General features: G+C 38.2%; 1 protein-coding gene across 3 annotated transcripts in view; it reads right to left on the bottom strand.

Annotated features, from left to right (window-relative positions):
• dock11 (dedicator of cytokinesis 11) overlaps positions 1-13,160 on the bottom strand; it is a 134,203-nt gene that overhangs the window by 49,169 nt on the left and 71,874 nt on the right. For 2 of the 3 annotated variants that reach the window (XM_015397869.1, XM_015397871.1), the window contains exons 25-32: positions 9,494-9,563; positions 9,281-9,406; positions 8,959-9,030; positions 3,517-3,663; positions 3,165-3,248; positions 2,802-2,913; positions 2,445-2,483; positions 1,013-1,194 (exon numbers count right to left, since the gene is read on the bottom strand). In XM_015397869.1, the coding sequence (XP_015253355.1) occupies positions 1,013-1,194; positions 2,445-2,483; positions 2,802-2,913; positions 3,165-3,248; positions 3,517-3,663; positions 8,959-9,030; positions 9,281-9,406; positions 9,494-9,563 (832 nt within the window). The remainder of the gene's footprint in view (positions 1-1,012; positions 1,195-2,444; positions 2,484-2,801; positions 2,914-3,164; positions 3,249-3,516; positions 3,664-8,958; positions 9,031-9,280; positions 9,407-9,493; positions 9,564-13,160) is intronic. The other variant, XM_015397870.1, reaches the window with a different exon arrangement.

The following is a 13,160-nucleotide window of genomic DNA, read 5'->3' as shown; positions in this document are numbered from 1 at the left end:
GGTCAGAGTGTTCGCCAATAGGCACAGACATGGTTTGAAAAACAACGGGTTGGTCTCATGAACATTCTTCCGATGGTTTTTTTTAGACTAAATTACACATTTAATCTCACATTTAGTCTGGTTTATCAGGCTAGCATTCTGTCTTTTATATTTGAATTTGGAGACGAGTGCGTTTTGTTTCCCTTCATAAGATAATCAGATTGTTGCTTCTCAAACCCTGCAGCCTGACCTCAGAAGGCAAAACAAAAGCTCACCGGCAGCAAAAGAGGGAAGTCACTTAGCTCAGCTTTGCATTCAGTAGCTGTTGCTCCATAAAACAACACAAGAGTAACAATAGGAACAAAATATGTATTGTTGATCATATGCAAATTAGAGCCCAATAAAGTACAATAAAAGTGACAGCCCTTCACTGGTTGGACAGACACACTTCTTATCCCACCACTGCAACGTTTTCTGTCTCCAGCTGCTGTTAGTAATACACGCTCACAAAACAGTGGCTTATTTGCATAACAGACAGTGATATAGCGTCGGTACAAAGAAAACACAGTTGATGACAGGTCATATTGAACATTAACTTACTAAATGCAAATAGCAAAAGGTACACATACAAGGACAAAAGTGAAAAATATGACCTCGGGTAAAGATAAAGTTTTATTATTAAGTTGTAAACCGTTCCATTTTTGTCATTACTCTGATGTTAAAATTAGCTATGAAGTCAAATGAATCCATGCCTAATTTTAAGCTCTGTTCTAAATGCACGTTATGTTTCATGGCTGTTGTAAAATGCAAAGAGATGAGAGTCTGTATGCAAACAGTTGTTTGTTCCCTGTGTTTGTCCTGTGATAAGAGTGTGGGTCCGTTTTAGGTGTAAAGTAACTCTGGTTTCTTGAATTAGGGGATCAGTCTAGACAACAGTGAGTGAAAATTGAGTTTAGGCAGCAGTAGGATATGATATGTTAATCAAATGATAAGATATGATAAATATAGATTCTTTTTCTTCATCGTCTCTCACCTTGAAGGCCGTGTAGCGATCATCCATGGCATGTTTAATGAGGAGGTTCTTGAGTATGCTCACGGCCAGCTGTCTGACCTCAGGTCCCTGCTGCAAGGCCTCAGCTATTTCTCTCATCAAGAGACCAACCAGGAAGTGATTCCTGCAGTATTCCTCTGTCAGGCTGAACTCCAGACTCTGTTCTGTGTTTGGGCCAGATGGGAAGTATTAATAAAGGGTGGAGGAAACATCAGCTCAAAAAAGACAGAAAGAAAACAAAACGAATGCATTTGACAATACAAAGTGCTGGTTACATTCAATTTCAGAAGTTTGCAAGGAAATGGACTCAAAGAACAATGCTGTTTATAAGACATAAAGAGGTCCTGACACCTTACAGATAATACTATGACCTACTCAAAGTACAGACTCTGATTAAAATAGAGAGCCTTGCAGAGAAAAATATTTGTAAACTTCCAAATATTAAAGCAATTAGAGCTATTAACACCGTGACATTTATTACTAAGAACAGCTCTGCACCCTTCTAAGTATAAAGATGAATCTTTTCTTAAAACTTTTTCTACATTTTCATAGAGCTTAAACTTGTAATACCATGGTCGTATATCAGATGTTGTTCTGCTCCTGTGGTTGTGTTCATGTCAACTCACAATTACAAGAACTAAAAGTATTTGGGTTCCTTATTTGTCTTTTTACCTTTTGAACATTTAAAAAAATAAATAAATGAAACAAATAACCCAAAAAACATACATTGACTTATGAAAGAACTATGGTGATTTCTCAACGGCTGCCATGTAACACGGATGCAAACGGTAAATAGAACAATCATTCAAAGTGCAACACTGCAAACCAATGTGCAACAGATCAAACAAAAACACATCAAATCATTTCCACAAATATGAAAATGAGCAGAAACCCAAAGAATCTCTATATAATGAGAGTATTAGGGAAGTACTGATGCTGGAATTTGTTTCATATCATCAAAAAAGATCAAAGATCCACTAGAATGGAGAAGTTGTCTGTTATGTTAATACTAGAGGAGCCAAAGCCTGAAAACTAAGCAACTATCTGCACTTATCTTAGCCACTGCTGGAGGCAAAGAGAGAACAATATGCAAAGTGAAGAGACTTAGAAAGCAAGAGAGAAAACCACAACTCATTAAGAGATGTTTTAAGCCTTTGTTTATAAGTTGAAAGTCAATTAGGGATAAAGAAAAGAGGCTTGGTTCATTCCCTTAACAGCAGAGCGCTTCTCCACTGCAACAAAGAGGCCCCACAAGCTGCAGCCCAGCATGAGCAATGTTTAGGGTGAGTGGAAGAGATGAGCGCCGTAAGAGGAAAGGAACGCCTATGGTGGGCAGGAGGGTTAATGTCAGTCAGAACAGGAGCGGCACGGCGGCAAACGTGGTGGGTGTTACAAAGAGGTGGGAGTTACCTACCTACAGGGCCAAAAAGCTCCGTCGCATACGGAATTAAATCTGACCACAAGCGAAACACACACACATATAAAAAACAGAGAGGGTGGGGTGAAGTGAAAATAAAGAATTTTTGGGGTACACTGTAAAAAATCCATGCAACGTTTCCTCCATCACACAGCTTGCTTTTTACTCAAGGTGTTGCAAAACTAATTTCTGATACATTTGCTATTCTGGGTCTGAGTCATGGCAGGGAGGTTTGAGGTGCCATTTGTCAGGCAGGTTCACAGAGTGCATCGGGAGTGGTGCGTGCAGGTTAGAACAAATGTTTGATATCTAGTCAGTGGAGCTCAAAGTGGTTTGTAGCGTTTGTATGCTCACCTTGCACTCTCTGAAGTTTGGTTCGGCCAAACGCCATGGGCAGGTTCAGCGGGATGAAGTGCTCGTGGTTACACACGGCCATGAGGAACTCAAACTTCATTTCTGTCAACACCTGGAAACAGGAATTGGCAACACATAAGCTCAGTACACAAATATACAAATGTCTTTCACCACTCACCTTGTGTAAATACAATTGTTTAAAAACAACCTGGAGGTCTGCGTTTCCTTTAGTTTGTTAACCAAATTTGAGGCTCATGTACAAATAAAAAAAAAAAAATACGAGGGCAGACTACAAAGTTAAATTAAGAACTTTTCACCCATAACAGGTTATGCATGTCTGAAGAGGAAGTAAAAATAAAGCACCTTTGGATCTTTCAGACTGAAGTGGCACATGTAGTGGTTGACCAGGCCGAACGCAAAGCCTCTGTTCATGAACGTCAGGCACCTCTGAGTACAAAAGACAGACAGCAGATGTCAGAACCGTTTCCCTGCAATCTCTCACAAACCATTAATTTTTAAACACATCACTGTTGTGTTATGATCCAATTTTTATAGATTCAAAATGTATTGCACAATAAAGAAGGAAAAGGAAATAAAGTTGATCAATCTGTGATTCATATACCAGTTTATCAACTTTAGGCTAAAAAAGAGGAAATGCAAAAAAAAAAAAGAAAAGAAAGAGATAGCTATCATGTTTTGCATGTGGGATACAGACCTTAATCAAACTGGCCAGGCTCAAGTTGATGCATCTCGCTTCCTCTGGGATTTCCATGTGGCGGATGGTGATGTGAGGCATGATTGACAACACCAGGGATTGGAGCGCCTGGTGAAAACTGTCAGGGAAGCGTTGGGACCGTGGCATCTGAAGACACCGACATGACAGTTTGTCATTTTAATGAATTAATTCCATATGGACGGTACATTAATGATATTTTATACATATAAAATGGACACATCAAATTTACAAAAGGAAAAATATACTTGATATTACCAAAACAATAGCTGATCAGGTTGTATGATCTGGTTGAACTGTAAAGTGCCTTGAGATGACATGTGTTGTGAATTTGGCGCTATATAAATAAACTGTATTGAATTGAATCAGACTATTTGCAAATAAAATATTCTAGCACCATAAAGAAATCCTCAAGTTTGGACATGATTTAGTGTAAGCTGCCATGTGAAACTAGTGTTTTATGAGGCAGTTGCCAAGGTAGCCAACAGCTACCGGTACATAAAAACAACTCAGAGGATGCCTTGTAGACATCAGTTTAATATATCTGGTTTGGAATTAGGTTATTGTTTAATGCCAATCCTACGAGAGGCGTTCATTCAAGATGTTTGATCAAAACGAAACTTTACATGTGTAATTATTTATATCTGTATAGATTAAGTGGCAAATCACAGCTTTGAAAGAATTGTGGTTTAGTTTTTGTATTTGACAAAAAAGCACAACATGGGAGACTTTTGATGACATGAAAGTAAAAATGATGGTGATGATGCCCCATCATATGACTTTTTAAAATGTTTTGCAAGGTCATATGATGAGGCATACCCATCATAAGCTACTTTCATTTCATATAAAGTCTTCCATGGCGTGCGTCTTTTCAAATACAAAAAGCGGATCACTGCTCGACACTCAACAGAATCCATTTCAGACTCGACTCAGTTCAAACACCTGTAAAACAGAAACCACAATTGGTTCAGAGCTGTAATTTGCCTCATAATCTATAGAGATCTAAATAATTGCACATGCAAAGTTTCAGCTATATCAAACAAATGGAAGTTGGTCAGGGGCATTAATAATTGAACGCCCCTGACCTTGAGAATTGTTTTAGTGAGTCGATGCATTACACCAGTCTTTCTTTGAACCTTTGGTTTACCTGGAGGGTGCCCATTTTCAAAGTATACATACTACACTTCCTTCTAAAATGTGTTGATAAACTCATCTTAACCTGGAAAATTCTAAATTCAAAATTTTCACTGTGTCATTAGATGGTGGAAAGTCAGACGTGAAAACAGACAACTTGACTTTCCGCCAGTGTTTCACAAAACATCCCAAATGTACATAGTAACTTTGTGGTTTCTCTATCTCTTTTATTTAAACCCGAATTTTATGAGCATCTTTGATGTTTAAACTCAAAAAAGACAGTTTGAAATTCTGATACTTTAAAGCCATTCGGGTTCTTTAACCCGTGGGATTCACAATGTAAGCAATAATTTTATTTCAAAGTAAACATTAAACAAACGGGGACAAAAGTAGCACTTTTAAAGTTTTTCATCAGAAGCTGAATTTTTCAACAATAATACATCTACAGAAAATCTATAGAGGTGCAAATAAAAGTATATGTTTTACAAAGGATACAAAATCAATATATAAATAATTATGTTATACATTTTGAAGGTTTCAAAATATATTAACATTTACTCCGGGTTATAATGCCAAAATTGATGTGAAAGAATTCTGCATCAATAGCAAAAGTTGGTTGAATCATGTGAGATTTAAGGAGCTCAGGCACTTCCAGTCCCATTAGCTCCTAAATCGCTCAGAGAAATGGCCTCTTCAAAAAGAAGTGTGATCATCGGTCAAACTTTTAAGCGACTGTCGACTCTAGGAATCGAAGAGACAAAGCACCCGAAGGTTTCCGCTTTTCTAATGAACTGCTGCGCTAAATGTTTGGTTTGGTTAGTTTTAGCATCAGTGGACCTGAAAACAACTGAACAGAAGGAGCGCAGACGAGCAGCAGTGCACCACCAACTGGACAGGAGAAGATAAACCTGTAGCTATTGTCTTTAAGATAATAAAATAAAAAAATTAAAAACCTAAAACAGTGGAAACATAAAGACAGACATTTATGCAGGCAAACTCTAAGTAGTAGATGACGATGACTTTATGAACTTCTATGCCATTAGCTTACTTAGGGTTTAGGGTAAAAAATGGTACCCTGTTACCGGTAGTTTATCATATATTATTTTTGTTTTTACAACTTTTGTTCAACCTCTGTTATAGTACACTTAAACATTTGAGTATTTACAACAAATTGAGACAATTTAACAAGTGAACAGGAGAGTTAGCTTCCCGGCGCAGGTATGGAGACACAAGAGGAAATGTCCGAGGGCAAGTGTGAAAAACCCAAAAACTATTGGATGCAAAGATGGATAAGGCACAGTATAGTCAGAAAACAATTAGGACCTAAAGCTTCTTAAAGATGATTCTGCACATGATTGAACATGGATGTAATTTTGGAGGGTACGAGGGGAGACATGTCCTCTGCACTTTTTTTAAACGTCAATTTTTGTCCTCGCACGTTTTACTGTCCAAAAACAATGTTTCACTGCAGTACACACACATTCAGCAGGCACTAGGACCATGCAGAAAACTGCGGCTCAAACTGAATCCTGCTTCCCTGAGTTTAGACCGCCAAATAAGCTCCTGATTTGTCCACTGTCTTTTCTTGTGTGATTGTCTGTCCCCGCTGTAACTCCCACCTTATAAACATCTGATGCGCCACTGAATCAGGCCTGTGATTGGATAGTGAAACAACTGAAGTTAGTTATATTTAAAAAAATACCTGTGTCCCGCCCACTTCTGAAATCAAAATTTCATCAATGGTTTTGAAACATGAGCACTGAGAACAGCCAAGGCCGCCCCAACCTAAACCCCGTACACACGTGTGGAGGCCCTTATCTTTCAGCGGAGGGGCCACAGTTTGCGCAAGGTACCGCATTTGCGCGATGGATGTGCCATGTAGTGCATATACCGAGAGGCAGAGGAGAAAAAAAGACACCACCTGTAATCTGACCGCGCAATGACAGTCAGCACTCCACATCTCACCAATCAGATGGCGGTGAGCGTGCGGGCAAGCTCTCCCCTGCAGTGCTGCAGAAGATTAGATTTTAACATGTCGTCCACGCGACTTGGCGACACAAACACCGAGTTATTACTCAATAGATAGAGATCTGTTTTTCCAGTTTCTGTGTAAACAATTAATTTTAATGATGAACATTTATCAAAAACCTTGTTAACGCCTTATGCCTCTGTTGAAGAAGAGTAGGCAAGAAAAAGACCAGTTGGGGGTCGTATATAATTTATATCCTGTAGCAAATACATAATATATTGGCGAAAGTTTTATATGAATTTATGCTGTTAAGACGTTTTTGGCTTTTTATGGAGATAAATGTTCTTATTTGTCCATATATGAATTCACAACAGTCATCTTTTGAGGAGACTACAGAAGAACACTGATTGAAATGAGTGTAACGGATGTAGTTATTGACAGAAGGAACTGAACGAATGTAAATTTGATATCAGTCTATTTGACCCTGAATTCTATTTTCTTAAGACTGTAATTCATAATAATAATAATACAAAAAAACAAAAAAAATGTATTAATAGAGAGCAATAGTAGTTTTTGTGAATATTAGTAGAATAGAAATAGTAGTACTAAAAGGCCCCGGTAGTAATGGTGCTAGTAGTAGTTGTACTATTGTATAATAGATGCTGATTGCAAAAATTTTTAATTTCCTTTACTTTATAAATAAACCGATTTGAATTGAGACTCAGTTGATTTTCACCTTTTTCGTTTTTCTATATACAAGTGATGGATATTAAAAGTAGAGTAGTAGTTTTTTATCATGGTTCTTGTTGCTGCTGTTATTATCATCAGTTGAGGTATTTTCATTAATTGCTCTTCAGTCTATTAGAGGGTGATATTTACGTTTACCAGTGAGACTTAAACATATTTTAATCTGCTTGTCTGGGTTTCTGCCATAACAAGGTGAATGCTGAAAATTGTCAGCACATCAGCAGGACCATCAGGAAGCACATTTAGATGTACAGGAGGGCCTTCAAATAACTTTTCGCTTAGGGCCCCCATTAGGTCAATGGGGTCAAACTTAGGTCAAACTCTAACCTTCTCCCACTAAGAAACCTTTCCACTCCACATGATTGTGAAAACAGGCACATCTCATAATACAAGCATTAAAAGGATTCCTGTGAAGAACTACAGACAATTTTCGAGTCTAGATTCAGCCCAGCAAAGCTCTCCACCTCAACTAGGCCGATCCGAGATCAACCCGAGCTCTTTGGCCATCCTTGCATTCAACTCTCTCTTTTCTTCCTCAGTTATGACCTTTTTAGGCTGTTTTGCTGTACTTGCAGTGACGGCCAGCAGATGCATCACAAGTTTCCCTTTATTCAGTGATTCTCCGTTTACACGCACTGTGAGACAGCAACCCTCGTTAGAAAACTGTAACCTCTCAGGTTACAGTTTTCTTCAGGTTAAGAGAAGCCTAGACATGAAACACCTAGACTTTTTTTTTTTAGAGAGGTTAAAATAAAATCAAGTACAGGGCTTTTAAAGTTATAATGGAGGGTTTTCGAGAATTTTTTAAAAAAGACACGCCTTCTGCACTTGGAAAAAAAAAGGGAAAGTAAAGCCCTGTACCCGCTCCTGAGAGGCAACTATTATTACACGCATGCAAAAGAGCCCAATTCTCCCTGTGCACGGCCAGTTAAAATGTTGCTGTTTGCATTGCTTATACAAGCTTTCTAAAAGATTTGCAATATTTCCACTATGTCAGACTCACCATCGGTGAGTGAAAATGGGGACGAGCATGTGGGATGGCCTGTAAACATATCACCGGAATGATTTATGATTTATTTTGATGATCCACCCGGAAAAAAGAACAGTCTCAACTACTATACCTTTAAGTTGCCAAGTTGATAGTTGTGTGAATAAGAACTGCCAGTAGATGGCAACGGTAAACAACAATGTTTATGTCTGCTGGTAGCCCAGGGTGCAACAAAAATATTTTCATGCTCAAAAAGTACTTTATTGCTTCACCATAACATGAGCATTTGATCTTTGGCTGTTTTCTTTATAGTAGTAGAAGGTGACAGGGCCTCTTTTTTGCCCTTTCTTTTAGTGAATCTTCAGCTTCCTGCTTTAAAATGTTGCAAAGATAAAACCCAGACACCTGACAGTGCAATGTACAGTATGTAAATGAGTAATAACCCACTGGGATTCCTGAACAGAAGGTTAATTAAAGTAAGATGACATCTGTGTTTTTTTAAGTCACATCACATTAAGCTTGTTGCATCTTTTAAGAATCGCTCCAGAAATAGACACCTGGATGTGGGGTGCTACTTAATACCAACCTTTATGCGGTTCCCCTCTTGCAGGTACTGGGCCATGGATTTTGCCATGGTTTCAAAGAAGAACCATGAATACTGGAAATACAGAGATTAAGATGGAAATGTCAGAACTCATCTGAAGTTCCTCCTACGCAGCCTTCCTAAGAAGAAGAGTCACCACAAACGGGGAAATAATAATGGGAAAATACCTACAAGACAGAGGCTACAGGCAGAAGCATGTTTGAGGATTGTTACATTGCAGTGGCTGCAGAGACTAAGATTTCAATGTAAAGATGCCTCCTGCTGTTCAAAGCTGGTACTGCACCCATAATAAGTCTTAAAATACCTTTAGGAGTTTATTGCTGGTGTTGAAATCCGCAGTTTGCTTAAGGGTGGTTGTAACAGCAGTGGCCAGCACCTCATGAGTGGTCGCCGAGGTTCCTGCTGCCGGAGCGTTTGTCACAAAGACATACTGAAACAAGAAATGCAGACAATGATCTTTACACTCTTTCTGGTGACATGAACAAGTGCAGGAATTTGCAGGTAGATTGTAAGTCACCTTAACGAAGGAGCGAAGGTAGTGTTCCAGTCCCTCCTCATGACATTTGGACACTATATGTATAATTACACTGAAAACAAAGAGAGTAAAATCTTACTGCTTTGAGCATTTAACCCTTTATATTGCTAGTTACCATTTTTGATCACTTGCATACCCTTTTTGTATCATTTGTTTGAAGCAAAAATGACTAGATTTTGTTTTTTTCCAGTGTAAAAAGTTAACAAGCCTAGTTACAATGATATTTAGGTTTATGAACTAAAAAAAGTAAGTGCCAGTATCAGCATTAATGCCTCTAAGGTTATGTTGGACCAAAAAAAAAGGTTTTTCTTTCACTCTCAGAGTGTTTTTAATGAATTTCTTATAGAAGCACTTTTGCAATTTTTCTTAATATATTCGGGAAAGTTGGTGTTTCTAGTTACCATTTTTGCCATAAAAAATATCCATATTTTTTGAATGTTACAAGTTATAAGTTATAAGGTCTTGTCCTGGGTTCCAATAAAACTATTGGCTTGAAATTTTTTATTTTAAAAGGATTTCACTGAGCACCCTATAAAGGGTTAAGGAAGTAAACAGACAAACACATCAAGTCAGCCAATCAAACAGCAGTGAGGTAAACTGGTTGTAGAGGCGGAAAAAAACAACAGCAACATGATTCCATCCTGTCTTTAATCAACAGTGAGGTTAGAGATGGTAACGGTGTAAAGCAGCATTAACTCAACTCAACATCCTACTGAACTATAGCAATGCACCATGTCATACATTTCAAAGACTATCAGACTTTTTAAACATGATGATGAGTTCAGTGAAGGCCTCACACAGTAAACCGTGTGAGAGCACAAATCGCAGCTATTTTTTCCTTCACAGATCACAGCTGTAACTAAAAGTTTTAGTCTCTGGGTCATGTTCAGCCTTGTACACGCCCACATTTAACCCAAAATTAATGTCACTGTGTGTATAAATGAGCCAGCAGATTACTGTTTTAAAAAGGTTAACACAGCAACTGCAGCCAAGAGAGCAGAAAAAAGAAATAGATGTGTTGGTGAATGAGGTCAGACTCAGATAAACGGGATCGGTTGCCTCACTAAATATAAGGAAGTATTTCTTATACCATCAGAGTCTGATGTGAACTGATCAGATTAACAAGGACATCAAGGCTGCATTGCATTTATCACTGACTGTGACATTTCAGATTTATGGTTACATTAGCAAAATGATCTTGTTCTTAGAAGTGGCTTTCAGACAGGGAGTCAGTTAATTGCGGAATATGTTTAACACCTGTGGTCTTTGCATTATAAGTGCCGACAGGAACCAGAGGCTGTGTCCGACCGCCCCCCTAATTATTCTATAGGGCACTATGTATTAGACTTAGGGAGATTTATTTTTGTCATTTTGTATACACGAGCGTATACAAAAAGAAATGTCGTTTAAAACAGCTCTAGACAATTTCATTTTTTAAAGTGGAGCTTAGAAAAACAGTAATAATAATATTGGTTACGCCATTTTAAATTATCCGTGATCACTTGACGAGCAGATATATCCCAGATTGCTTGGCGAAAGCTCTCCTAGTGGGATTTGTTCTGGCAACGACAAATAAAGATGGCACAGGCACTGTGCACTGAGGCAGTTACGTGACCAAATACAGCGAAAAGTAGTAAGTTAACTTAGTTCAGTATATACTGTACTATATAGTGGGCACTATATAGTCCCCGCTCTATATAGTGATAAAGGGATTTAAAAAAAACATTTTTATTGAACTTTTTTGGTTTCACACTGGAGAAATTTAACCCATCCCCTTAGGGAGCAGTGGACTGCCATTGTGCGGCGACCGGTGACCACACTGATCCCACCCAGAGTGGCAGCCCGTAGAAGTGGGGCTTGAACTCAGAACCTCCGGTACCCAAGCGTAATGCTGTAACCAGTTGCAGCTGGCCAATAAAAGGTGCTAGGGTGCCACCCTACAGGCTCAATGATCTTGATTTAGACATTAAAAAAAATTAAAATTAGATCATAACATTTATATTTTGATATTTTTCAGCTCTAGGAAGCAAAACTGTTTGCCCATAGACTCTTGCGATAAGCTCTACATGCGCAGTCGCTCCTCTGCAATACAGAAGTATAGGAGAGCTGAGGGTGCACAAAGCTACGCCCTGAGTTCACAAGCACCTTCGTCACAGTTGTTGTGCGGGTGATTGACAGGCCAAGTCGCAGGAGGAAAGCTGGAGGTGAAACCTTTTGGACCTGATCAGCTGAACATCAAAAATAATCAGCAGTCCAAAGACAGATGGAGAGGGTACACTCTGTATTTTTCCAGGACCTGTTTTAGCTACTAGGCTTGGCTAACTGCATGCAGCGAGGCTAACGCTTTATTTTACTGCAGTGACTTTTTCAAACGTCAGGATCTGACCCAGCATGGATAAAGAGAGGTAGGACTGATTAGAGCTCTTTTTAAAAAAGGCAAAGAATGAACAATCTTGGATTCACATGGCAAATAATATACCGTAATATAGTGTACTTTTTCTAGGTGTTTGATCATCTGCATAGTTACTCTTAAATAAACACATTCTCAGAAAATGAATAGTTTTTATATAATAAAAAAATAAAGCTAATAGCTTCTCATGATTAAACTGTTATATTATTTTTCTATGTTTGTGACGCCATATTGGACCATGCAAAACACAGATTTGCCTTCACAAAGCCTCAGAAGGGCAGGATTTATGTACAAAAAGTAAACCTGTATGTGAAATAATGTTTTGTTTTTATTAAAAGCAGTTTTTTAAGTGTTTTATATTGTTTTTTACCATTAATATAAATATACTGTTGTGGTAACTTAATATACGGTTGATTGGTTTTTGCTATACATCGATTTTGATGTTCTGCTCATAGATCAGAGACCAATGCTCTGATGAGTCTGATCACATGATAAAGCAGTCGTCATCCCATGTAAGGAAACACTGGTAATCCAGCATAGTCTCCAGCATAGCCACAGCATCCACCCCCCACCATTACCCCAGTTGACCTCAGCAGATGGCCGCTCACATTGAGCCTGCTTCTGCTTGAGGTTTCTTCCTGTTAGAAGGGATTATTTTTCTCTCCACTGTCGCTACAAGCATGCTTAGTGTGAGGGATTGCCTTCGAGTCAATGAGTCGATTCAATCAACTAGTTTTCCTGAGATAGAGAACTTTGAATCAATTTGACTGCATGATCTGGTTGAACTGTAAAGTGCTTTTAGGTGACATGTGTTGTGAAGTGGCGCTTTAAAAATAAACTGAATTGAATTGAACTGAAACTATGCACAGGTGGTTTGGTGGGTTCAAAATGTTTAAAGCAATCTCTGTGAATTCCTCACACCTTGTTGTGAGAAATTTACATTGATCTGTGGTACTGGTTGAGCCTAATTAATCAATGTAAAGATGGTAAGAAAATATTTAAATTGCAAACTTAATTTTTAATATAAGCTGGTTTATTCATCTTTTTTATTTGTGTTACAAAACAGTGATGTTCAGTCAATTTACAATTAAAGTTTAATTTAAGGTAAGTCTAAAATTAAAGAGAAAATTAAGAAATTACAATGCAATCTGGCTTCAGTTTCCCAGCTCTATCACCATCTGTGTCTCTACTTTCCTCTCTCTCAATTTCACACCCAGTTTGTTGTTTTTTAGATCAAAA

The sequence above is a fragment of the Cyprinodon variegatus genome, unplaced genomic scaffold (genome assembly GCF_000732505.1).
Source record: "Cyprinodon variegatus isolate N-32 unplaced genomic scaffold, C_variegatus-1.0 Scaffold894, whole genome shotgun sequence".
Lineage (NCBI taxonomy): Eukaryota > Metazoa > Chordata > Actinopteri > Cyprinodontiformes > Cyprinodontidae > Cyprinodon > Cyprinodon variegatus.
The sequence above is the reverse complement of the archived record's forward strand: the minus strand, read 5'-3'. Positions and strand labels throughout refer to the sequence as shown.